Below are 26,712 nucleotides of genomic sequence, written 5' to 3' on the forward strand. Positions count from 1 at the left end.
TTCAGCTGGCCACACTGCCCCTAATGTGGTTTCCCAGATTTTGTGCTGCTTTTTCCCATCTAAAAAGTTGAAATGCCTCTCCTAAGGCTTCATTATTGGCAGTAAAAGCTTTAAGCTAAAAAAGGCTGGTTATTTTAGCCCTACTCACCACTCGAATGTGGTCCCCGCAATAGCCTCTCCAAAAATGAATTCAGCTTTTGGGCCGAAAGGGTTGACAGCCCTGGTCTACACTGGCAGCAGCCCTCCAGAGTTTCAGCCCTACCTGGGAAATGCTGAGAGTTGAATTGAGACCATTTGCATACCAGCCATGGGCTTTACCCCTGAGCTATGCTCCTTCCCCATGGGTCCTAATCTTGTATTCCAATAAAAAATGATTAAGTTTCCTCTCCCTCAGCTAGAATAAAGTGCCCAAATTTACATTGATCTACATTTAGCTGTAGCATGTTGCTTGTCCCAACTACAGAATTTTGGGTTTTGTATTATATTGTGCCTGAAAGTGCCGATAATGGCATCAAGTTTATGAGACGTGTATTAGCCTTACAACTACACAACAAAACTCGCCATAGTACATGCAAAGGCTGCACGTGCCTGCATTTCCCCCCCTTGGTTCTGGTGCCCTGCTCTGGGTCTAATACAATGATTCTCAACCTGTGTGTGTGTGTGTGTGTGCGCAGGTGCACATGCATGTGCATGCATGCTGGGGGTGGTGACCTTGCAGCATGAATGGAGGAAAGAGATCCTCTAGCAGGCAGAGCCCATACAACGGGTGGCTAACTTGTGTCCCTTCAGCTGTTGTTGGGACTGCAGCTCTCCTCACCATAAGCTATGCTGGCTAGGGTTGCTCAGAGTTACAGTCCAATAACATCCAGAGGGCCACAGCTTGCCCACCCCTGCTGTTAACAGACTGACAATTGCAGATTTTCTGATTACTTTTGATGCTGTGATTCAGTGTAATAACAGTAACAGCTGTTCATACAAGACAGTGTAGAAATCCAAGACTTTAGTGCAGTGATATGGGCTGTACCTCCCTCCCTCCACCCTGGGAAGCAGAGGCTTGTCTGGTGGCAAAATGTGGATTTGAGTTTTTAAACATGTAAATCAGCTTTCCCCAACCTGGTGCCCTCCAGATGTCTTTGACTGCAACTCCTATAAAGATGTCTTTGACTGCAACTCCTATAATTTACAGCTATGCTGGAGAGCACCAGGTTGGGAAAGGCTGATTTTAAAAGTTTTCCTATCCTAGAACAGGAGGAACAAGCTATCTAAGAACGGGAGGAACAAGTCTCTCTAGGCTAGGGGTGGGACTCAGAGTAACATACAACAATCCTGCAGTGTAGTCCAGAATTAGCTCAACACTGCAGCCGGGGGAGGCTTGAGTCTGAGTAATATATGCTAATACTGGATTGTAATGTAGTTCGCTGTTAATATCCCCATAGTGCAAAGTATGCAGGGTAAGGTTAAAAGCAACGGGCATTATCATTTCCACCTTTCATGAGACAGTGGGTTTACAACAGGAATGGATAGGAATTATTGCCTAACTTTTATGAGTAAAAGTTATGACTTCATGGATCACTGCCTTGTTGTGGCGAAGGGGCTTGCGTAACTCAGTGAAGCCATAAGCTATGCCATGCAGGGCCACCCAAGACGGACAGGTCATGGCGGAGAGTTCTGACAAAATGTGGTCCACTGGAGAAGGAAATGGCAACCCACTCCAGTATTCTTGCCAAGAAAACCCCATGGAACGTATCACAAGGCTAAAGATATGACGCCGGAAGATGAGACCCTCAAGTCAGAAGGTGTCCAATATACTACTGGGGAAGAGCAGAGGGTATTTCCAAGTAGCGCCAGAAAGAGTGAAGCGGCTGGGCCAAAGCCGAAAGGACACTCAGCTGTGGATGTGTCTGGTGGTGAAAAGAAAGTCCAATGCTGTAAAGAACAATATTGTTTAGGAACCTGGAATGTAATAAGATCAATGAATCAAGGTAAGCTGGAGGTGGTCAAACATGAGATGGCAAGATTGAACATCAACATCTTGGGAATCAGCGAACTAAAATGGACAAGCATGGGCGAATTTAATTCAGGTGACCATCATACCTACTACTGTGGGCAAGAATCCCTTAGAAGAAATAGAGTAGCACTCATAGTCAATAAAAGGGTGGGAAAAGCAGTCCTGGGGTACAATCTCAAAAACGATAGAATGATCTCGGTACGAATCCAAGGCAAACCATTCAACATCACAGTAATTCAAGTCTATGCACCAACCACTGAGGCCGAAGAAGCTGAGGTTGATTGGTTCTATGAAGACCAACAACACCTTCTAGAACTAACACCAAAAAAAGATGGCCTCTTCATCATAGGGGATTGGAATGCCAAAGTAGGAAGTCAAGAAATCACTGGGATAACAGGCAAGCATGGCCTTGGTGTACAAAATGAAGCAGGACAAAGGCTAATAAGAGTTTTGCCAAGAGAACATGCTGATCATAGCAAACACTCTTTTCCAACAGCACAAGAGGCGACTCTACACATGGACATCACCAGATGGTCAATATCGAAATCAGATTGCTTATGTCCTTTGCAGCCAAAGATGGAGAAGCTCTATACAGTCAGTAAAAACAAGACCTGGAGCTGACTGTGGCTCAGATCATGAGCTTCTTGTTGCAAAATTTCGGCTTAAATTGAAGAACGTAGGGAAAACCACTAAACCATTCAGGTATGACCTAAATCATATCCCTTAAGAATATACAGTGGAGGTGAGGAATAGATTTCAGGGATTAGACCTGATAGACAGAGTGCCTGAGGAACTATGGACAGAGTTCCGTAACACTGTTCAGGAGGCAGCAACTCAATCCATCCCAAAGAAAAAGAAATGCAAGAAAGCAAAGTGGCTGTCTGATGAGGCTTTACAAGTAGCTGAGGAAAGAAAGGAAGTGAAAAGCAAGGGAGAAAGGGGAAGATGTATCCAACTGAATGCAGAGTTCCAGAGAATAGCAAGGAGAGACAAGAAGGCCTTCTTGAATGAACAATGCAAAGAAATCGAGGAAAACAATAGAATGGGAAAGACTAGAGATCTTTTCAAGAAAATCGGAGATCTCAAGGGAACGTTTTGTGCAAAGATGGGCATGATAAAGGACAAAGAAGGCAGGGACCTAACAGAAGCAGATGAGATCAAGAAGAGGTGGAAAGAATACACAGAAGAACTATACAGGAAAGATCTGAATGTCCCTGATAGCCATGATAGTGCGGTCACTCAACTTGAGCCTGACACTCTCTTTTCCTAGAGAGTGAAATCAAGTGGGCCTTAGGAAGCATTTCTAACAACAAAGCTAGTGGAGATGACTGTATTCCAGCTGAGCTATTTAAAATCCTGAAAGATGATGCTGTTAAAGTGCTGCACTCAATATGCCAACAAACTTGGAACACTCAACAGTGGCCACAAGACTGGAAAAGGTCAGTTTACATTCCAGTTCCAAAGAAGGACAATGCCAAAGAGTGTTCAAACTACCGTACAATTGCGCTTATTTCACATGCCAGCAAGGTGATGCTCAAAATCCTACAAGCTAGGCTTCAGCAGCATGTGAACCGAGAACTACCGGAAGTACAAGCTGGGTTTCGAAGAGGCAGAGGAACTAGAGATCAAATCGTCAACATTTGCTGGATCATGGAGAAAGCAAGAGAATTCCAGAAAAATGTCTATTTCTGCTTCATTGACTATGCTAAAGCCTTGATTGTGTGGATCACAACAAACTGTGCAAATTCTGAAAGAGATGGGAGTACCAGACCACCTTACCTGTCTCCTGAGAAACCTGTAGGAGGGTCAAGAAGCAACAATAAGAACCGGACATGGAACAACCGATTGGTTCCAAATTGGGAAAGGAGTACGACAAGGCTGCATATTGTCGCCCTGCTTATTTAACTTCTATGCAGAGTACACCATGAGAAACGCCGGGTTGGATGAATCACAGGTCGGAATTAAGATTGCCGGGAGACTTATCAACAACCTCAGATATGCAGACGATACCACCCTAATGGCAGAAAGCGAAGAGGATCTCAAGAGCCTCTTATTGAGGGTGAAAGTGGAGAGTGCAAAAGCTGGTTTGAAACTCAACATTAAAAAAACTAAGATCATGGCATCTGGCCCCATCACTTCCTGGCACATAGAAGGGGAAGAAATGGAAGCAGTGACAGATTTTATTTTCTTGGGCTCCAAGATCACCGCAGACGGTGACTGTAGCCATGAAATTAAAAGACGCTTGCTCCTTGGGGGGAAAGCTATGGCAAGCCTAGGCAGCATAGTAAGAAGCAGAGACATCACCTTGCTGACAAAGGTCCATCTAAGCTATGGTTTTCCCAGTAGCAACGTATGGCTGTGAGAGCTGGACTGTAAGGAAGGCTGAGCACTGAAGAACTGATGCTTTCGAACTGTGGTGCTGGAGAAGACTCTTACGAGTCCCCTGGACTGCAAAGAGGTCAAATCAGTCCATCCTAAAGGAAATCAACCCTGAGTGCTCATTGGAAGGACAGATACTGAAGCTGAAGCGCAAATATTTTGGCCACCTAATGCGAAGAGAAAACTCCCTGGAAAAGACCCTGATGCTGGGAAAGACTGAAGGCAAAAGGAGAAGGGGACGGCAGAGGATGAGATGGCTAGATAGCATCACCGATGCAATGAATATGAACTTGAGCATGCTCCGGGAGAGAGTGGAGGACAGGAAGGCCTGGGTGGTATGGTCCATGGGGTCACGAAGAGTCAGACATGACTTAACGACTGAACAGCAACAATGACTTCAGGCAGGTCTCCACTGAAATACAAGAGGACAGATATTAATAAATTGTAAGCAGAATGGCTTTAGTAGGATGTACTAATACTTCACCGTGAACTTTTACTAATGCTTTGGATTTTTTGAAACCAAGTCTTCTTGAGAATTACACAGGGTGGCTGCATGCAAAACAAAACAGTCAAACATAGGACTAGTTTAACTGATACCTCTTCCCCCTTGCCAACCCCCCACCCCACCCCACCCCACCCCAGCAAAGCTCAGCTGAAGACAGGCATGTTTTACGCTCCATTCGCTTGCATGCAGACTTGTTCTGCTTCTTATTCATTTGTTTAGAGCATTCGTCTCTCACCCTTTAGCCAGAAAGGCACCCAAGGTGGCTTACAAAGATGTTTCTTAAGGCAATCTCTGCCCGCCGGCATATAAACTACCCCCCCCCCCGACACAAATGGAAAAGGAGGGGAGAGGGGCAAACAATTCCAGGCACTAGATTCTCAGTTGCGAAATTCAGCAGATCATGGACACAGTGGAAGGGCTGCTGCTTCCTCTCCTTCTGATGGCCTCAGCAATGACAGTTGATAGCGGGAAAGACCCGGAGGGGGTGAGTGTCTCAGCGGGAGCCGGCTCCAGGCGCGATGGAGAGGTGCCTGACTCTCTTACCGCTCTCTTAACAGCGTAAACTGGAGATCCCAGATATAATCACTACAGGACTTGCGTTATAGTTTGGGCAGCTAGAGATTAAATCTCTGTAGCTGTGAGGAAAGAGCCTCTGGCTCTGCCAGAGAGAAAGGCTGGCCTTCCCCAACTGGTGCCCTCCAGATGTTTTGGACTACAACTCCCATCATCCCTGACAACGGCCATGCTGATGGGAGCTGGTGTCCAGGCGCCTAGGAAGCGTGCCTAGGCTTGCTGCCCCCATGGCTGATCTTTCCCGCCCTGCACACAAGTCAGCATCCCGCTTACTAGCGCCCAGCTTCCTTTCCCCGTCTCTGCGACACGACCCGACCCGCCCCGCCCCTCCGACGCTTAACGCGGTCAAAGGCCAGACACCTCCCGAACGTCCCCTCCCTCTCCCTCCCGTCGACTGCCATTAAAATCTCAGCTCGCTTCTCACTGGCCAGTGGCGAGAGCTAGGTCGCGGATTGGGCAAAAAAGTTCCGGTCACGCCCGCCAACTCGGTAGCCAATCATACTCTGCCTCTCCCTAGGCGACATCGAGGACATCTGACCTGGGATTGGGCAGTATCGACGGATGTCCGAGTAATGATTGGTTGCAGATGCCAGACGACTCCGCCCCCCCAGGTCACCTTATTTGTTGTTTATGAAACCTCCGGAATCAACGACCTTTCTACTGGTTGATTCTCTCATCAGTTAAAGAAATATTCATCCCGCCTATTGGCTAGATGCTTTTTAATTGGCTATTCCGCCTTCTCCATTCCATTGGTGAAATAGCTGCTGCCCATCCTTCCCTTCGAGGGTCCCAATTAGTCAGATGGAGCAAGGGTGCGGTTTCGCAAAAAATGATTGGTCAAGAGGGCGTGCCCGCTCCCCAGGCGCCTAACGCCAATTGGTGCGGAAAGCACTCTGGCTCCGCCTTCCTGCACGGAGGTGGGTTTGGTTGAGGTAGTTTGTGTGCGAGAGAGTCGGGGGCCGCAAAGGGGGGAGTCGGAGCCGTCTCAGGTACCCGGACGGGGGGCTTGGGCCGCACAGGTTGTCTGGGTGACGTGAGGGACTGTCTCCGCGGGCTCGGGGGTGGGTTTCCTAGGACTGGCGGCTGTCTGGCTACCCGGAGAGTGGGGAGAAGTTGGGCCCTTCGGGGGGAGAGGAGTGGGAAGGGGAAGGGAGTGGGCTTGGTGGCTCCTCGCTGTGGGGAGGCAGTGGCCTTGTGGCTCTGGGAGCGGGAGAAGAGGCTTTTTGGAGTGGGTAGTTGGTGAGAGGGCCGAGGAGGCTTGGGTGGGTGAAGTGGGCCTGTTCCTCTCTTCCTCCCTCCCCCTGGTCACTAAAGGGTGGGTGTTTTTAGGAAGCTGAATGTGTATCGTGAGGAGATGTGAGGCACCCGTATAAAATGGGAAAGCAAAAGCGGGGTGGAAGCGGAAGGACCCTGACAGCCTGGGCAACTGGATGGCGAGGCGTTCGGGGATGGGGCGAACGTCTCGAGAGGACTCAGGCGTGAAGGTTGTATTCAGTGTACGTGTCGGTGGGTTGTGTGTGCGTGTTTCGGGGAAGTTGGCTGACCCTAATGTGTCCTGTTATCGTGTATGGCCTTTTTGACGTAGGGGACCAACGGTGGCTGAGTTATTTAGACTGGCTGCTTTTTCAGTGGAAATGTAGAGGCTGGAGTGGAGTCTGGCTTGTTATGGGCTGTAGTGGGAAGGGGGCACCCGGTGACAGGGTGGCCATGCTAACCTCTCTGTGTTGGTCATTCTTCTAATAGTTTTGATACTGTGGTTACCTTTAGGTTAAGATTACTAGGGAGCCTTGACATGTATTCTGTATTTTGAGTGCTGTTGCTTTAGGAGCATCAATCGCTATGGAATAGACTCCATACTTTCATCATCAGCCTTATTTTGATTTATGAAATCTTGATCTGGTAGCAGCGTTGTAGAGGGACTTATTAAAACCCCCAGGCCTACTTCTTCTGTTTATGAAGGTAGGACTTTGTACCACTACAGAGTCAGGGAAGTTGCAGCTGCCCTAGCTGTTGCTTTTTGTTGTGAGCATGGTTGCTTGACCTGCTGAAGCTGCTATCCTTGGGCCTTCCATGTTCTGTAGCTGTTAAAGCACTCATGCCTTCCTCATAGCACTGAGGTTTCCTTTTTCTCCCTTGGTTTCCCAAATCAACCTGGACATTTTTCTTAAATGTGGGCACCTGGGAGAGGTAAAGCACGCTAGAGTTTTGTTGCTTTTCAAAGCAAAGTCACCTATTGTACGATCAGAATCCATAAAGAACATTTGATTCTGTTTAAATTCAAGGTTCTGGTTGACCATGTGTGATGCTTTCACTCATCCTTGTAATTATTCCCCAAATATTCTGGAGATGGGCACATTAGGGATTCATATATTTCTCCTTTAAGGGGTTTATAATCTGTTCTCCTTACAGCTTGACTCTATTAAAAATGCATTGGTGTAGGCAAGCTGCCCAGAGAACCAGAGTGAAGAAGAAGAAAATAGATATCTTGTTGATCCAGTATTAAAAATAGAGGTAACTGGTTGGAAGTACTTAATGTGACCCATACCCATAAGGCATCATAGGAGTCTGTTACCTGGTGGTGGCTTGCAGATATCAAAGCTAAAATTGTAAAAATGTATGTGTGCAGTGCATCTTGTGCTCATCATAGTTAATTGAATGGCTACTTCCATGTGCTACATTATGCCTTGTTTTTCCTACGTGGGATTGCCATGGTGTTATTCAGGTGTGGAATCTGGTACTGGATCATTTGTAGGACTATGAAGAAAGGGGAGGATGTGAATCATGGAAGTAAGATTACAGAGGGATATGAGGTCATTCAGTGTGGGTTTGCCCTAGAATTTCTTGTCCAGTCCGCTGCATGCCAAGTGATAAGCCTTCTATTGTTTACTGATGAGATACTTTCCCCTAATCTTCAGAAAGAAGTTACCTCTCCCTAGTTTTGTCCTTATTACTTCTATCCTAGCTACCACTAACCTTGCATCTAATGAAAGTGAATTAATACTTTTATTGGTGCTCATATATCACTGTACCAATATTTATTTATTTATTGCATTTATTCCACCTTTTTCCTCTTTCAAGGAACCCAAGGCAGCTTACATTATCCTCCTCCTCCTCTCCATTTTATTCTCACAACAACAACCCTGTGAGGTAGGTTGGGCTGAGAGTCTGTGACTGGCCCAAAGTCACCCAGTGAGCTTCCATGGCTGAGCAGGGACTAGAACCTGGTTCTCCCAGCTCCCAGTCCAGCCCTCTAGCCACTACACCACACTGGCTCTCCAGTGTGAATGTACCAATAGTAGTTAATGTGGGTGAAATGTCTTGCCAGCACTGTGTGTCTCTCATCCGCTTTTACTTCTGCTTGCCTGCCACTTGTCTTTTCCCTCAACTATTAGAAAGATACATTTGGATACTTAGATTACATATTTGGACCCAGTGTTTCATCTGTTCATTTTCCACTGTTTCTTGTATGATCTCAACAGAGAATCTGCGTTTCTCCTTGATCTTCAATTCCTTCTCTGCAAAGTGACATTAACATTCCTATCTACTTTTGTTTATTGCCATCCATTAGTGTTGTTGTTGTTCAGTCATTCAGTCGTGTCCGACTCTTCGTGACCCCATGGACCATAGCACGCCAGGCCTTCCTGTCCATCCATTAGTGTACACTCTTACAAAATAACTTCTGAGCTTCTGTCTGATGGACATAGTCGTTCCAGTATTGTCTGTCTTAATAATCTATTTTCTTGAAAATGTCCCATCGCTAACTTCGTAAAATAACTTTTTCTCTGTTGTCACAAATCTCCTTCCCACTATCTAAAAGTTTTGTGTTGGGAACTGTAAATTTCTGTTGTCTTGCATGTGAAATAACTTGGAGTTCGGAAAGTATTTGAGAAAAGTTGGAACTCTTTCCTTTTCATCTTGGAAAAATATCCAGCCCCCATACTTGCAAGGATGATGCTGTTAACTAGAAACAAGTATTAAGCACTAAAGGCAAGGAGGAATCCTGAAAGCCTATTTAAAAAAGTTATGTTTTAACCAAATACCAGATTACAAGGGATGGTTGTTGTCTTCATATCCTGCTTCAGAGTATCCTAGGAGCATCTGGTTGTCTGAATTTGGAAACAAAATGCAGGCTGACCTTTGGTCTGATCCAGGATGGCAGTTTTTGTGACCACTTAACAATATTTTGTGGTTGCTTCTGCTGGTTGACATATTAAGCAGCCAGGCCATTTCCTGCCTTAGACTAAATTGGTGTCATTTGTTCTTAAATCTGCCTGAAAAGTGCTTAGGGAACTACACATTTCATCAGGAAGGTACTCCCTGAAATACCAGTGCCTTTGGTGTGTTTTCTAGCACCTTATTCCTGTTAGGCCTTCATGAATAAATCAGTTAACTATATTGTCCTTTATTGTGTATTAGTTTGTCTTATTCTGCAGGATCATGACATTACCCCCCCCAACTATGAAATTCCAATTCTTTTCTACGAACAAACAAAACCCATGGCCACCAAATGGGTTGTCCAAACCTAAGGACATTGCATTGTTTCTGTAATAAATTCAGACCATGGGTCTGAGTTTCATGTCAAGGGAGTTCTATAAATATGAAATAGCTCTTCTGTTTATGTCCTTGATGTTCATTCAGGTATCATACACAGATAATACTGTTAACAGGTGTTCCCTATTGGTCAGGATTTAGGAGGTATAGGGGAAAAAATAATCTCAATGGTATGCAGGGCCCAAACTGTTTAGGTTCCCCCGCTCCATAAACAGTACTTTGAATTGTGCCTAGAAGACTATAAGAAGTCACTGTAAACTCTGAAGCACTAGCAAAATATTCCAACTGTCCACCCATCTCAGAAGATGAGGTGCTGTATTCTACCCTCACTTGCAGCCTTGAAAGAGAGCTCTGCATAGAAACTATTATGCTAGCTGAGCCCTAATATTACAGTGTCCTGGAAAAAATGATTACCCAGCCCAAATAGTGAAGAGAATCAGTGGATTTAGCATTGAGCAGGGGGCTGGACTCGATGGCCTTGTAGGCCCCTTCCAATCCTACTATTCTATGATTCTATTCTGTGATTCTATGAAGGAAGTTGGAAAAGCAAGCCCAGGTTTTCTTTCACTTTTAAGTTGATAACCTACTAGTTATCCAGAACTTTGCCAGCGATAGGGTGAGAGATGTTCAAGGTAGTATAGCATAGCAACAATTTTCTTGACTTGAAAACTGGCATTTAATAACCTTTGCTCTTGCAGAGATCAAACTATTGTTAGGATTCCTCTTGAGCCTTGTTCACCTCCACTTTAAAGCTTGTATATTTGATGCATGGAGGGGCAGATATCTTTTTTTGCTCTGCTCACTGATGTGCATTGAGCATCACATATATGCCTGTCGCATATTGAAACTAATGTTTGTCTGATTACCTTTTGTCTTTAAATGCTCCCTCCCATTTTGCCAGTAAAAGACTGAGAATTATCAGGCCTGCACATGTTGTACAGCATGGCTATACGTGACTCTCATATTTTTTTTTGCCTAATTCACTTAGGTAAGCAGGCCTACTGCTTGGGCAATTGAAGGTGAGCTGGGCCCTAGGGTGGGACATGAAGCTACAGTCCTGCGTATTGAATAAATGTATTACAAGATGAGGGTGAAGGCTCTTGATCTCTGACAAATGGGGCTCATCCTTCTCTGAAATACAAATATCAGTTCTGCCTTGCTGGCACAAATGTAGTGATATGAATTCAGTGAGTGTGCATTTTGTGGCTGTCATCCTGGAGCATGCTTAAATTGACTCTTAAAGGTACAGTTGGAAACAGCAGGTCACTAGATATCTGTCTAAAGTTGAAGATAACAGTAAATGCTGTTGGGAAGAATTCTAATCTTTTAAAAGCATTTGTGGACAGTGCGTGTTAGGCACCCTAACATAATGAAATCTTGGGTAAAATCATAGATCTGAATTTAACAAGTATGTTACTCATATGGTAGACAGTCATCTGTCTAAAAGATGACTGTTGTGCATGGTGTTTCACTTAACTTTCTTTTGTGCTGTATTCTAGCTAAAGAAAAGGGCTGAAGGATGAATCTGGTGAGCTCTTTGGCCATGGAAAAATCTGAGCTAGATATTTCAACTACCAATTGCTTCTTGTTCCTTGACCCTGATGCAATATCCCTGGTAAACTTCAGCTTCCCATCTTGCTCTGCCAGTATTTAAAGACTTTCAAGCCTAGAACAATACGATGGGTAAACATGTAATCTCACCTCTTCCAGTCTTGTCCTTGAATTGGTGCAGGCAGATCCAGCGCAGATAGTGCTATTTGCAACTATTGTGCTGTTTTTACGTGCTTAGAGAAGGGTAAAGGTTTGTCTTCAGACCAAAGTCCCTCGGTTGGTGGTACTTGCTTGTTTCAAGCTTTGGGGGCCTCAGATATTTGGAAGCTGTAGGAAATACTTGAAAGCAGAAATTAGTTGCAGAAGCTGCTACATATTCCACTGATGAGTTCAGCATGTTTTACCCTAGCCTTCAGACAAGCATTTGTAGCAAGGCAGTAATGCCATGTCATTTATAATGAAATGAGAGAAATCTTCATAAATGGGATTTCTGTGGGACTAGTCTTCTGTGTTAAACTCAGATTCCGCTGCCTGAACAGCAGACTTATTCTGCATAATTTTGCAGATGTGAACTGGTTGGCAGAAGCTAGACTGAAGGGTAGGAGAGTAAGTAGTGAGGGATGGTGGGGGGAGGTGTGCCAGGCTATGAGATTAAGAACAAAATGGTGAAGAAGGCCCAGCCATAACTCATCTGATGTCAGTGAGCTTTTTTGTGTTTATTTTCTTCAATTTTGTGGGATAGAGAATTAACTTTTCAACTTTAAAAAATAGAATATGGATAGAAGTATCAAATACCTCAGTGTTGGTTTTTAGGAGCCTCCCAAAGCTTCCAAACTCTGAACTTCTTTGGACATGCAGGCTTGTGGAGGCTTCTGGCATCCTATGTGTCTATCTTGCTTTCATCATGTGGTACTTGGTCATCTTAGTAGCTGAGCACCTAAACAAATGGTACCAAGGGTGTGGTGTCAACAGCAACTTTTGCCTGCTTGTTTTTCCATGTAAACAAAAGCATGTATTGGGGATCTAAGGTAGCATTGGTAGTAGTTGTTCTGTGATTGCTCTGATGAAGGGTTTCTGTACTGGAGGTATTGGTACTTACTGTATCTGTAGCATTCCTCATTATTCATGGTGCTATACAACTATTAGTTTATTTAGCTATAAATAAAGATTCAAGCTGCAGGCCAGAGGAATAGAGTGTAAGAAGTGCTCAGAACCTCTAAAGGTGAGCTGTTCTTCCCATCTCTCTGTGGTTGCTTTGAGTGCCTTTAAGGTGGGAGTGATAATGGAAGGAGTGATTGCAGCTAAGTGGAGACCATTCTGTTCTGCATCTTGGCCATGGTGAAGATCCATGACAAAGTATTAGCAAACCAGATTGGTTCTCTTAACAGGTAGAGGCACATAAACAGAACAAAAATTCTTAAGTCACACACTGCACCTGATTAATCAGCACTACTTGGATGTCAATACCTGCCCTGCTCTGCACCAGTAAACACTTGAACCACCTCAAATACTAACCCCTTTCCTCACCCCTGGGTTCTTTGTTCCTACCCATTATGCACCCAGTGTACCATATAATCTGACGATACTGTGGGGGTGGGGAACCTCAGGCCCGGGGGCTGAATCACTCTCCTTGGGGCCAAATCCTGTGGTCCCAGATGGCCACGCCCCCATCCATTTCTCCCCAACCACCAATTTGTGGCTTCCCAGCTTTTGTGCAGTTTTTCCTCCCATTCTAAAAAGTTGAAATAATTTCCTAATGCTTAGTTACTGACAGTAAGAACTTTTATGCTACAATATGCTTGTATCTTTTGTATTTTGGCCCTGCCCTCTTTCTCTTTGGCCCCGCCCACCACTGGAATGCATCCTCCGAGAACTTCTCCAAAATTGAATTCAGCCCTTGGGCTGAAAGAGGTTCCCCTTCCCCGCCCTATATATCTATGCTGCCCATAGCCTTCACTTACATCTATTCTGGAGAGGATTGGTCTCTCTCATCCCACTGTCCAAGGAGTTTCTTTTTCTTCAGAGTCTAGTAAGACTGCCTGAAGAATAGCACTTTCATTGTAGGGAGGAGGTGTGCAACTTGGCTTGGCAGTTCTCTACAAATATTATGTTAAATAATGGCTTGGGGGAGTTGTCCCCGTGAAAATGTTTAATGTCTTGGGATAATATCACATCGGACAGGGACAGTCTTATTTGGGTGTATAAAACTCTTTGTGTCGAACATCCTTGGGGCAAGTCCAGGCGTTATACTGACGTTTTCTGCTGCTAACTTGTGGAAATCATACCCATCTTTAAACACTGGTATACATGCATCTGGAAAACACCAGTGTTTCCTGCAGCAATCATGACCTTGTTCGCATGTCAATCTGGGCAATTCCTGGTTTGGTTAGCAGTACATTTGGTGATGGTTGTTTCAGTTGCACTAGATCTGCTGCTTTGTTAGATAATGCAACCTAGACCAGAGATGTTAATCTGAGTAACAAAAGTGAGGGCACACATTAACCTGGTTTGCATGTCACTCTGGGTAATTGCAGGAGGAGTGGAGCAGGAAAGCCATTTTGGATTTCAATTCCTCCATTGTTCATGATGCCCGAACCCAAACAATCTGGGTTGTTTATGGGTTAAATAACCCAGGGTTAACCCAATAACAAACCAAGGGTAATTGTTGGGTTAACTCTGAATTGTTTAACCATAAACACCCCAGACTGTCTGGGTTCGGGCATCACAAAACAATCCAGGAATGGGGCATTCCTGGGTTGTTACTTGAAATCAGGAATGGCACTTGTGCACTCCACTCCTCCTGCAGTTCCTGGGTTAAACAACCCAGGAATTGCTCAGAGTGACGCATGAACCAGGCTAATGTGTCCCCTCACTTTTGTTGCTCAGATTAATATCTCTCCATCAGCAATCAACAGAAATGGTCTAGGATACATTATCTAGCAGAACAGCAGATCTAATGCAACTGATCTAAGCAACTGAAACAACCACCACCAAATGTACTGTTATAAATAATTTAATTTAAATATGCCTTCTATACCCCCTTCCTGAAAACAAAAATCACCCATGGAGGTTATAAACAAAAGAAAATCCCACTGGCAATAAGAAAGTTACAGTCTAGGTTTCCTGGGTAGTTGTTTTAGGACTGGATTTCAAAGAAAATACCTGAAATGATAAAGGGTCTTGACAGAAACCTGATATGTACTGAGCCAACCTAATCTTTAGTATAGATCAACTTGGCAGTTGATCTATACTAAAGATTATGTAACTGTTCATTCTGGGCAAGCAGCTGGCACATTCCACCATACTGGTAGAGTTAGACTAGTAAATTCTTCATCGGGACAATCCTAGAGATAAATCCTCCTTTTCCTTCTTTTGGATGAATGCTGTCCAGTGGTATTCCTGGGTGAAACTGCCTACTGTGTATCCAGTATAGAAACTAAGACAGCCAGTGGAAGAAGATTGGAGTACTGTCCTGCCTCCACCAGCCATCTTGGTTTCTGTGCTGGACACACAGCAGGTCAACCTGCATGTTGAATGTAGAGACACAGCAGGATGCAGGAGGAGGCATGGATCACTACATCCTTCTGCTGTTATCCTGCTGCATTTCTGTGCTGGACATGCAGGAGATGACACCTTCTCCTACACATCCAGCATAGAAGCCAAGCAGGTTGCTGCATTGCTAGTCTGCAAGAATTTTACTAGGCTGCTTTTTACTCACAAGAGGGGCAGGCTAGGAACTACTTTGGCTAATTTACAAGGCTGCATTTAAAACACATTTTGTGTGACGTAGACTAGTGTCTACTTGGATGCAGCTTTTCAACCTACATCACTGGAACTCTCTGCCCTTAGGATTTGGAAAAGCTATACTCTGTGGTCTTTATTTTTATTAATCATGATGAAACCAGATTTTTGGCATTTATGATCCTTCATTTAGGGGTCTCAGAATGACCCCAAAGCCTCCAATTTGAAAAACCTTGCCACATTCTTCTACAACTGTAGTCCTACATGCACTTACATGGAGGTAAACTCCAGTGAACGCAGACTTATTTCCAAGTAAACATGTCAAGGTTTAAGCTGTAAAAACCCAGTGATCGGGTTTGCTTGATCACTGTAGCCCACTGTGGTTTATTTAAGCCATAGTGGGTTGTAGTGTGTGCTGGGCAACTGTTGAATATTCAAGCTGCAACTGTGGCTTGTTGCATCATCTGAACCCGGCAAAGGTGGGTTGTTTTTGTGGTTAACAAACCACCCAGAGACCATGGGCTATTTTAGGGTTATGGGTGGTTTGTTAATCATGCCAACAAGCACTAGTCTGTGCTAGGAACCCCATCAGAAAAAGAGAGAAATATACAGACAGCCATGCCCTGTGTGATGTTTTTTTTTTCATTCATTTTTATTTTTATTAGCCTCCCAAAGTTAAGTTAGAATTGGAAAGTTTTGCTCCAATCTGATCTATGACTTTCAAGAAATCAAGCCCCCTCCCCTTTGTTTTTAGCCTAGACTGCCTGCTCACTCTGATTAGCAAAGATAAGATGATTGATCCTATCTGTCCCCAAATGCTCTTTGAGTGGCTTGCCAGCTTCCTCTGTCTCCACACCTTTAGAATTTGGATGATTAGGAGCAGAAACAAACTTCAAAACCTTCCTGAGTCCTCTGGTACAGACTTATCCTCTACTTGCCAGAGCAGGGGAAGACAGTTGCTTTGGTGTCCTTGGCTAGTGCTCTTACAGATGTAAAACCAGCTTCTAAAATGTCTTGCTTCCCTAATTCCATTTATATGGCCCCTTAGTGTACAGATACTGTGACTTATAAAATATGGTGAAAGCTTAAACTTTCAGTACCATAGCCAATGTTTCTTTCTACTCTGTGATTCTAGTCCAGGGATAGGCAATTTGTGACCCTCAGATGTCATTGGATTGCAAGTCCCATCAGCCTTAGCATAGCCAATGCTGAGGGATCATAGAATCATAGAATAGTAGGGTTGGAAGGGGCCTACAAGGCCATCGAGTCCAACCCCCTGCTCACTGCAGAGCACCCCCGACAGATGGCTGCCCAGCCTCATCTTGAATGCCTCCATTGTGGGAGAGCCCACCACCTCCCTAGGGAATTGGTTCCATTGTCGTATTGCTCTAACAGTCAGGAAGTTTTTCCTGATGTTCAGCCAGAATCTGGCTTCCTGTCACTTGAGCCCATAATTCCGTGTCCTGCACTCTGGGATGATCGAGAAGAGATCCTGGCCTTCCCCTCTGTGACAACCTTTCAAGTACTTGAAGAGTGCTATCATATCTCCCTTCAGTCTTCTCTTCTCAAGGCTAAAGATGCCTAGTTCTTTCAGTCTCTCTTCATAGGGCTTTGTTTCCAGTCTCCTGATCATCCTTGTTGCCCTCCTCTGAACCCTCTCCAGCTTGTCTGCATCCTTCTTAAAGTGCGGTGCCCAGAACTGGACACAGTACTCCAGATGAGGCCTAAGCAGTGCTGAGTAGAGGGGAACTAGTACTTCCTGGGATTTGGAAGTTGTGCTTCTGTTAATGCAGCCCAAAAAGCATTTGCCTTTTTTGCAGCCACATCACATTGTTGGCTTATATTCAGCTTGTGATGGGAGTTGGAGTTCAACAACATCTGGAAGGCCACAAGTTGCGCACTTATGTTTCAGTCTGAGATGTTACTGAATAAATTTGGCCCTAATTATACTATGCAAATCTAGTAGTGTCTTGGGTGCCCTCATGGTTAAAGAGAAAGTTGTTGGAAAGCTATTTCCGATAATTGCATAGGGTTGATCACAGTGCACTGTACAAATGACACCTGGTGGCATATTTGTATGCCACCCATTCTGTGAAAAGCTCAGTCATATGCATAAAGCTTCCCTTCTGGGACATACAATAAGGGAGAGCAGTTTGCTTTATTATGCTCTCCTATTGAATTTCCCAGAAGCTTGTGCATTGTTAGGATGCTGGACTTAGATAGACCCTTGGTCTGATCCAGCAGGGCTCATGTTTTCCCATCTTTTCCTCACAACAATCTTATGAGATAAATTAAACTTAAGTTCAGTGAACTCCCATAATTAAGGGAGTCCATTGAACTTCATGGTCAACAAAGGCTTGAACCCAGCTATTGGGCAGTATAGAAATCAATCAGTCAGTCTATCAGCAGTATCCTCAGCAATCTCCCCAACTACTAGTTGATGTCTTATTATGCTTTCATTCCACCATAATGCTGAGCACATTTGAAGTTGCTATTCTGAGACAAATTTTAGTGGTGAAGCTGGTTAGAGCTCCTTGTTAATGCCTGGAAAGGGAGAAGAGAATGGCTTGCTTGGTGCTGTGTTAAACTCGATAGAAGTAGGGAAAGGAAGCCCCAGATAACTAGCATAAGAATGCCAAGCTTTTATTTTATGTTTCATGAAAGATGACTTTGTTCTGGTGTGTGTTTATCAAACTGTATAAAGGCATTAATAGTTCTGCAGACAAAGTAACATCATCCTTGGTTGTAAAAAGTACTGGGACAATTGAACTTCCCTAGATGTTATTGCTAACCCAGTAATTTATCCGGCCAACACATTTGTGTCTGGTCTTTGGAAAGCCTGTACAATAAAGAACTAATTCTTTCTACTGGTTTATTCCAGTCTGTACCTTGCTTCTAACTGGAATGTGTCTGACTGTCTTTGAGCTATGGCTAAAACTCTTGTTCTGCCAGTTTTGGATTCAATATCCAGTGCTTTTTCACTGTTAAAAAGTACATGCTGCCTCTTAATCAGGTCACCTCTACAGCTGCTTGATTAAACTGCACTGGAGAATTTTCAAAAGTGTAGCTGTGTTTAGTCTGCAGCAAAAACAACAAAGTCTTTTGGCAGTACATTTATTAGCCTTTGAGGTGCCTCAATACTTTTGGTTTTTGCTGCAGAGTGACCTCTGACTTTGCCACAGGAACAGAGGTAAAGAAGAAAATTACTTCCCAAAACCATTACTGCTGCGTAGGGAAGATTTCAGGATATGAGTCTATATTGGGATTCTGACAAGTAGTTTGTTACAAAGAATTAATGCCAGTACATATGTTGCTAAATAAGTTATTGCAAAATATTTCTGGGGAACAGTAATGTAACAGTAACATTTAGAGTATATGAGGGAAGGGCTGAGTGTTAGTTTGGTCTTGTTAGGTCTGTCTATCTTTAGCAGTGACTTTGAGAATCTTGCTGAAAATCTGGTTTCTAGTGATCACTTTTTATCGAATTAGCTTGAATTAGTTCGTTTCTTAGTTTGGTAATGTTATGCAGCCTTGGATAGCATGAATATTTAGGTAGAAATAAAATGGTTAAACTTAAAACATGAAGGGTTCTGAATATTGTTTGCTTAGATCAGGGATGGGGAATGTGTGACTCTCCAGATGCTGGAGAGCCACACAACTCCCATCATCCCTCAACTTTGGCTATGCTGTCTAGGGCTGATGGAAGTTTCAGTCCAACATCTGGAGGGCCACACATTCCCCACTTCTGGGTTAGATATATGGCTGTTGTGAGCTACAGCTTTGGATGATCATATAACATGAGAGGTGACCTTTGTGTCTTAAGCGAGGAGCAAAACAATTGATCTTCAACCTTGCTGGGTGCTACCAAGAACACCCCATTAATCTTCTCTTATTTTATAAGTGAGAATGTATTTTTAAATTGCAGAAAATAAACAAAATTAAAACCAGAAACATGTTTCTGATATTGCTGTACCTGTGCTGCATATTGCAGTGATAAACACCATTTGGGGGACTGCAGAATTCTCAAGGGATAGCACTTCTTTAGGGGAAACTGCCTTTCACTGTAAAATCATGAACTTCCCTTGAAGATAATGTGTCAAGACAGGGGAGGGATTGAGCTGCAGTTTGCCTTTATTTTAAGTGGTAGTTGCCACTTTTAAGGAGTTGAACATCTTTGCCCCATGAAAGATGTGTTCATGTGTGCCCACTGAAAGATGACTGAAACAGGAGCCTCTCTTTGTGTGGGGCAGACATTTTGTGAAAAGGGTTCCCTATTTTGGATCAGCCCTAATTTCCAAGAAGAAACCTGATCTTATTGACAGGTTCAAGAAATAGTACTGCATGGGTATTCTCAACAGTTTGGGGATATATAAATGTATGTCAGTGGCTTGGTGTAAAATGTTTATTATGCATTCCTTTTATTCATCTTAATAGTCATCTCCCTTCATCTTAAAATCTGCCTTACTGTAAAAAGGAGGCATATCGAGTTAGTTTTAAGCGCTTTACAATCATTTGGGTAGAAAAACTTATCAGCATGCAAGTAATTGTGGTTCGTATTGTGGCTATGAAAATCGTTGGGCACTCTCGGCAATTATGGGGACATTTTTGAAAATGTACGTGGGTAAACAACAATCACTGAATAAAACAATGCAGTGTGTCACTTCAGGCTTCTCCTAACAGGCTGGCACCAGCTGTGCAGACTGCCTCTCTAGAAATGCATAAGGCTCTTCCCAGGAAACTTGGACAGGATGTCTGCAAGGTCATTGCTCAGCTGCTCTCTAAGAGAGGTCTTTGAAAAGGAAGGAAGCATTTTCTGTGTTTTGCAGGCTCAGCTTAAGGAAACCTAAATACATAGTATTTGCTTTGCTAACAGATAACATTTGTGTTTCTGGCTTTAACTTTGTTCCATACTTGATCTTGGTGCATACTGCAGAAAGAACTTCTTTGGAGAAGTTGCGTTTTCATTATGGAGCCTTGGATAGCATGAATAACAGCTATTTTGTATTTGACTTATAGAACATCTGTGTGAATCCTAGGTCATGTTTCTAGTCATGCATTGTCTTTAGCTGTATTAAAGTTGCCACTGGAAGATTAATCTAACAGCACACCTGATATCTGCTTGCTTCTGACAGACAGCTAGGGGCACCATTGAACAGGTCATAACAGCCCTGCTGGATCACACCAAAGGTCCATCTAGTCCAGGGGTACATAACATTTTTGGCCCTAAGGGCTGCATTAGGTGTCTGTTGGGGTGCCAGGGGCTGCATATGTACGTACAGACACACACACTACCACACACAGGGTGGTAGTCCTTCATTTGGCCTAGTTTCTAGTATCCATTACTTTGTAATTATTTTGTCCGAAAAATACTGGAAAAAATTCTTGGGGTGAGTGTGGGTGGGAAAAATAAAATCTAAACAAAATCTATCTGGATCTTGAAGAAAATGTATCCCAATCTTTAGCCCAATTACAGAATCTGAATTATCATTGCAGAGTTTAGTTCATACAGGTAAGCCCAGCTGCCACTTCCTTGTGAATGTTCCCCTGTAATTGATTAGACAACTTGGTTAAATTTCACTGTCGCTGGAGGCCCAAGTGGCCATGGCAGCTTGGAGTGCCTTTTAGCAGCTTTGTCTAGTTCACCAGCTATAGCCTCTCCTGGATAGGGATAGTTTGGGCACAGTGGTACAGGCGCTAGTAACCTCAAGACTGGATTACTGCAATCGTTCTATGTGGGGTTTTCCTTAAGGCTGCTCCGGAAGATGGAGCTAGTGCAGAACGTGGCGGCTTGGCTGTTGTCAGGAATGGCCACTCTTCAGCATGCAGCTCCTTTGCTGAGAGCACTGGCTGCCTATTTGCTACTGGGTCAGGTTTAAGGTTCTAGTACTATTTATTTATTTACTTACTTACTTACGACATTTGTATACCGCTCCCCATCCAAACAGATTACGGAGCGGTGAACACAAAAAGTACAATAGTAAAAAGACATAAAAGATTAAAACAGCATATTAAAATTATTAAAGACAGAATGCCAATAAAAACCATTGCTAGTCATTTACTAGCGTACAAAGCCCTAAACAACTTGGGACCAGGATATCTGAGAGAGCGCCTTGTCCCTTACCAACGTGCCTGGTCACTGAGGTCATCAAAGAGCATGCTCCTGGTGGTTCCACATGGACCTATGGCCTGATTGGAGTCCACCATGAGAAGAACCTTCAGTGTGGTGGCCCCCTTCTCTGGAACTCTGTGCCCCTGGAGGTCAGGCAGGCAGCAACACTGTGCTGCTTCTGGTACCTCCTGAAAACAGCACTGTTCCAGGAGGCATTCCTTAACTGACCGGCCATGTTTTTTATTAGTGTTCTGTTTTTAAAAAGCATAATTTTAATACAGTATTTTAATCTTTTTATCCTTTTACTTTTTTCTTTTATGTTCACCGCTCTGAAATCTGGTTTAGATGAGTGGTATACAAATATTGTAAATAAAACAAACAAATGTTGTTGGGGTCTGATCTCATTTGACTTCATACCTGACTGTCTGCAAAGCATTTAGCTGAGAAGTGAAAGGTGTTAGGAAGTGCTGGGCACATCACTCCCTTGTGTACACAGAAACGCATATTCTGTCACACCACAGCCCAGCAGGTCTGTGTGTCTTGGGTTGGGATAGCATTTTGACATCTCTCTCATAGATAGATAGATAGATAGATAGATAGAGTATGTATATACACCCATATGCATACATACATACACACACAGACACACATAGAATTCCCTTGATACGTGGGGGTGATAAGTGTTGGTCCGTTTGTTGATAGTATAAGGGTCAACAGCCTTTCCCTAGATCTTGCTTCCAAGAGCATCTCCATATGAAACAAAACTTTCTATGAACAGCTATCATCCTGCTCCCTCTTATTTGTGTATCCAAAACACTACCAAAGTCTGAGGTAGAAGACATGAGTAGCATAACATATTAATGCTTCTACCCTAGAAAAGGTTGTAACATATGCTTGTGATGATTACTTGTATCAGGAATGTGCTGCACTGGGGAAACAGCACAGGGCTTCTCGAAGGGTGGATCTGAGACAAATGATAGTCATGATGCCATTTATACTCGGGACTCAGAAAATTCAAAGTGCCTCATCACCTGGACACTTATGAATCTGAAATCTTCACCCATGTGTATGTTATACAGTTCATTTTTTCCAATATAGAAATTAATCTGTAAAGCAGGCCTTTGGTTTGAAGAAAAAACTGCTTGAGGAAAAGAAACACATTTGGATGACATGTTGCACTGTGAAATTTGATCAAACAGCTGCATGTAGGACTCAGTGATAGCCTGGCCAGAGCTCATGATGAAACTGAGATGTTAAGCACTGTCGTAATGTACCATTCTGGGCCAGGTCAGGGGTGTTTCCCCTTTAGCCCTGGCTCTTGGTACTACATGATGTGATGAGCATTCTAGTCTAGGAGCTCCTTGTGACATCTTTAGGAATGTGAGCAAGAAAGACATCTGCAAGAGTTGTGGACTCATTGATCAGGGAGCTTCACTGCACATGGTAGTGCTTTCCCCCAAAGCTAACTCTGGGGGGCTTGCTTGTGTAGGGATTGATTTAAAAAATAACTAGTTGTTTCTGAGGCTGATTCTTGGGGTTTTAACACTCCAGTTGCTAAATATGATGGTTAGATAAAATGCAGGAGATACCAGGAATCTAACACTCTCCCTGCTGCGAATAGTGTGACTATGGATTGTGTGGCCTCTAGGCATCCTCTGTGCTTCTTATGGGCTAAATATTCTTCCCTGCTTGGATATGCATCTGTTAGAAAAGTGTGCATGCATGTCCCCTTGTGGCAGGGCTGCTTTTTTCTATTTCACAGATGGAGGAAACAAGGCCAGGATTGAATCTTGTTTCTTCCGCATTATTCAGGTTTTGCTGAAGCTGGTTTGCTGCTCGGTTCTGCGGAATCTCTCTCTAACCTTTTTGCATTTACATCCAAGCCTCCACAGTGTCTTTCACTTGTCCAGCACATTGACCAATCTCTTCTTTTTTTTTTTTTAATTCCAGAAGGAGCTACTTACTGTTGGAGGAAGTTGTTATCCTTTTCCAAGCCAACCCCCGCTGTGCTCACAAGGTCTGGTCAGCGGCTGGTAGGTTTTTGCATTGGCTGGGGCACAGGCTGCTCTTGGAATCCAGGCCATGACCAGCAGAGGAGCTGCCAGGCCAAATGGTCAGTCACAAGCCAGTAAGATCTGTCAGTTCAAGCTAGTACTACTGGGTGAATCGGCAGTAGGCAAGTCCAGCCTGGTGCTGCGCTTTGTCAAGGGACAGTTCCATGAATACCAAGAGAGCACCATTGGTGGTAAGTTTTGAGCATATCTCCTTCATGGGAGGAAAATTCATGGCCTAAACTTTAGGGAAGCAGCCCTGGATCCCAATATACTCATACTGTCCATTAAAGCACAGTCATCCACATCCACTTATCGTATATCTTGTCCATAATTGCTTTAATAAACATACTACAGAAAATACATGTTCACAGAAGTACTTTTATCATTCTTGTAGCCTTCAAAGCCTATTTATGGGAAAATACTACACTGAGTTTTAGTGTTTGATTGTACATGTAATGCCTTTTTGGTAAACCCTTCTCTAATGCTTCTGTAAAGATATCACTCAATCTTTAAGGTCTTGCTACCAGCAGCCAACCTAGATATTATAATTGTATGGCTGCCTTCTTGGGGAGGGGAATCTTGCAGGAGGGAGTACCTGTGGTGACTGAGGGGAGGACAGATATCAAATCCAGCAGTAAGCAGGGGCAGAGTGGGAAGAGAGGTGCTATTTTTCTACATGCATATGATTTTGTATGTAGGAGAGCAACACGTGGTTTTTCCACCTGCACTCTGAAGTGATACAGTCCTAGGAGGGCTGCACCACTGATTTCTCTGCATGTCTAGGCTGGCTCTGACGCACACTATTTGCAGGACAAAAGCTTAACACACCTTTCACATTTGTGTGTAGCTCTGTACCAGTTACCCCATGCATGCTTACACTCTTTGGTGTTTGTATTATGACCTCTAACAAACTTTTAATCAAATTACATAATAGCACTTTTTGCTTGGTCTCCCATCGGTGCGATAGCTAGTTCACAACAGCAGAATTTCAGTGACTGCAATAAATTCTAATGTCTAAAGTTAAATGATTACATCCATTTTTGATGGGCTCCTAAGCCAACGCTCTACCTTCTCATTTTACAGCGGCTTTCCTTACACAGTCTGTCTGCCTAGATGACACAACGGTAAAGTTTGAGATCTGGGACACAGCTGGTCAGGAAAGATATCACAGTTTGGCCCCTATGTATTACCGAGGGGCTCAAGCTGCCATTGTGGTGTATGACATAACCAACCAGGTAAGCATGCACTGTTTGCTGACGTGGGAGGAGAAGGGTCAGTCTCAAGATTAAAAACATCAGTATGGAGATCTCATACAATCAGAATAGAAGTGTCTCAGCTGACAGTTCATTTCTTTGAGATCCCTTTCCTACCCCATAGCTGGATGCAGTTGGATACAGGCCATCTAAAGGGAGATATTTGGATATAGGCCATCTAAAGACTTAAACATAGGTTGTTGTTTCTTAGAAACTCAGTACAATTTAACACTTGTTAGTAATGAGTAAGGCTCCTGCCTGACCAGGGAGTTGTCTTGTCCACATGAAACCTTTGCTGTAAACCAACTTCCTTGCCTACAATTGATGATTTTTTTTAAACCACAAATTCCTGCCTGTTTTGATCTGGAGCAAGTAATGCATGATCTTCTGGATGCATTGTGTAGATATATTTTTTGCCTCAAAGAAGTCAAGAGACTCTGAAAGGCAAATACCTAACAGATAGATGATAGAGACCTAATTTACAACTTTACTTCTGAAGAAACTTGGTTAAAAACCATGTTACGCCAGTTGCTGGGGAACTGCTGTGTCCTGCTTGTGGGTTTTCCGTGGGCAGCTGGCTGGCCACTGTGAACAGAATGCTGGACTAGATGAACCTTGGTGTGATCCAGCATGGCTCTTCTTATGTTTTTATGAAATCCTACTGGGTTCAATGGGATTTACTGTCAAGTCACTATGTTTAGGATTGCAGTGGGATGCAAGTGAAGTTGCTCAAGACCAGCACTCCCCAACCTGGCACCCTCCAGATGTTTTGAGCTTCACCTCCCAGCATTCCTGGCCATTGGCCATGTCGGCTGGGGCTTAAGTCCAAAACATCTGGAGGGTGCCAGGTTTGGCGAGGCTACTCTAGACTAACCAAGTCTTTATGGTAGCCTCTGGAAGGGTGGGTTCACTCTTTAAAATATTCTTTTGATTGCATTTGAGAACATCTGTTTTTGAAACTGCTGCCTCTTCATTGAATGATTATCATTGCCTCTAGTATAGGAGGCAGTATGCCTCTTGGTATCTGCTGCTGGAAGCAACAGTGGTAGAAAGATATTGCCAGCGTGGTGTAGTGGCTAGAGTGTTGGACTGGGAGCCAGGAGATCCAGGTTCTAGTCCCCACTCAGCCATGGAAGCTCACTGGGTGACTTTGGGTCAGTTACAGACTCTCAGCCCAACCTACCTCATGAGGTTGTTGTTATGAAGACAAAATGGAGAGGAGGAGGATTATGTATGCCGCCTTGGATTCCTTGGAGGAAAAAAGGTGGGATATTAGATGGATGGATGGATGGATGGATAGATAGATAATTGCCTTCATGTCTTCTTTGAGGTGCTTCCCACTATGGGAAACTGAATGTTAAATTAGATAGACTTTTGGTCTGATCCAGCAGGGCTCCTCTCATGTCTTTGAGAATCTGCCAGTCTGAGTGGAGAATTGCTTTCACTGTTGGAAAAAGGCTTTGTTTGGATGTACTGCTGGAGTGTGAGAGAGTTGGTGGTAGGTAGGAACTATGCTTATCTTTTGACTGCACCCCTGACATTTTGGCGTTTTCTCTTCTGGCAGGAAACGTTTGCGCGAGCAAAAACATGGGTGAAAGAACTCCAGCGGCAAGCTAGCCCAAACATTGTTATAGCCTTAGCGGGAAATAAGGCTGATCTTGCCAACAAGCGCATGGTAGAGTATGAAGTAAGTTGAGTTTCTCAAGCCCTTTACTGTGATAGTGCCACTTCTGAACAGAAGGCTTTCTCCGAAGTTTGATGGTTTCTGTCGTTTTGCAAAACTGAGGGTGCTTCCAGACAGTGGGCTCCTGTAGTGTTAACAGTCAAAAGGCACTGTGCTGCTATTCCGTCTTTTCTTTCTTAACATATTTTCTTCTGGTAAGAAAACACAGAAGAAGCTGTGGGAAAACACAGGAGGGCTACAAATGGAAGAGGATGACCCTCTGTAAAATTCTGTGTGATTGCACAATCAAAGCCTTGTCTGGAAG

General features: G+C 43.8%; 1 protein-coding gene across 2 annotated transcripts in view; it reads left to right on the forward strand.

The window, feature by feature from the left end:
* The first annotated feature begins 6,384 nt into the window (after nucleotides 1-6,384).
* Nucleotides 6,385-26,712, forward strand: part of RAB5B (RAB5B, member RAS oncogene family) — a 32,068-nt gene continuing 11,740 nt past the window's right edge. For both annotated transcript variants that reach the window (XR_014788183.1, XM_084837382.1), the window contains exons 1-4: nucleotides 6,385-6,454; nucleotides 23,368-23,662; nucleotides 24,555-24,706; nucleotides 26,289-26,411. Coding sequence is in view for 1 of the 2 variants with exons in the window: in XM_084837382.1 (XP_084693508.1) it covers nucleotides 23,500-23,662; nucleotides 24,555-24,706; nucleotides 26,289-26,411 (438 nt within the window). In the remaining variant the exon portion in view is untranslated. The remainder of the gene's footprint in view (nucleotides 6,455-23,367; nucleotides 23,663-24,554; nucleotides 24,707-26,288; nucleotides 26,412-26,712) is intronic.

The sequence above is a fragment of the Heloderma suspectum genome, chromosome 2, assembly GCF_057233095.1.
Source record: "Heloderma suspectum isolate Gila_16-S chromosome 2, 16-S_ref, whole genome shotgun sequence".
Taxonomy (NCBI): Eukaryota; Metazoa; Chordata; class Lepidosauria; order Squamata; family Helodermatidae; genus Heloderma; species Heloderma suspectum.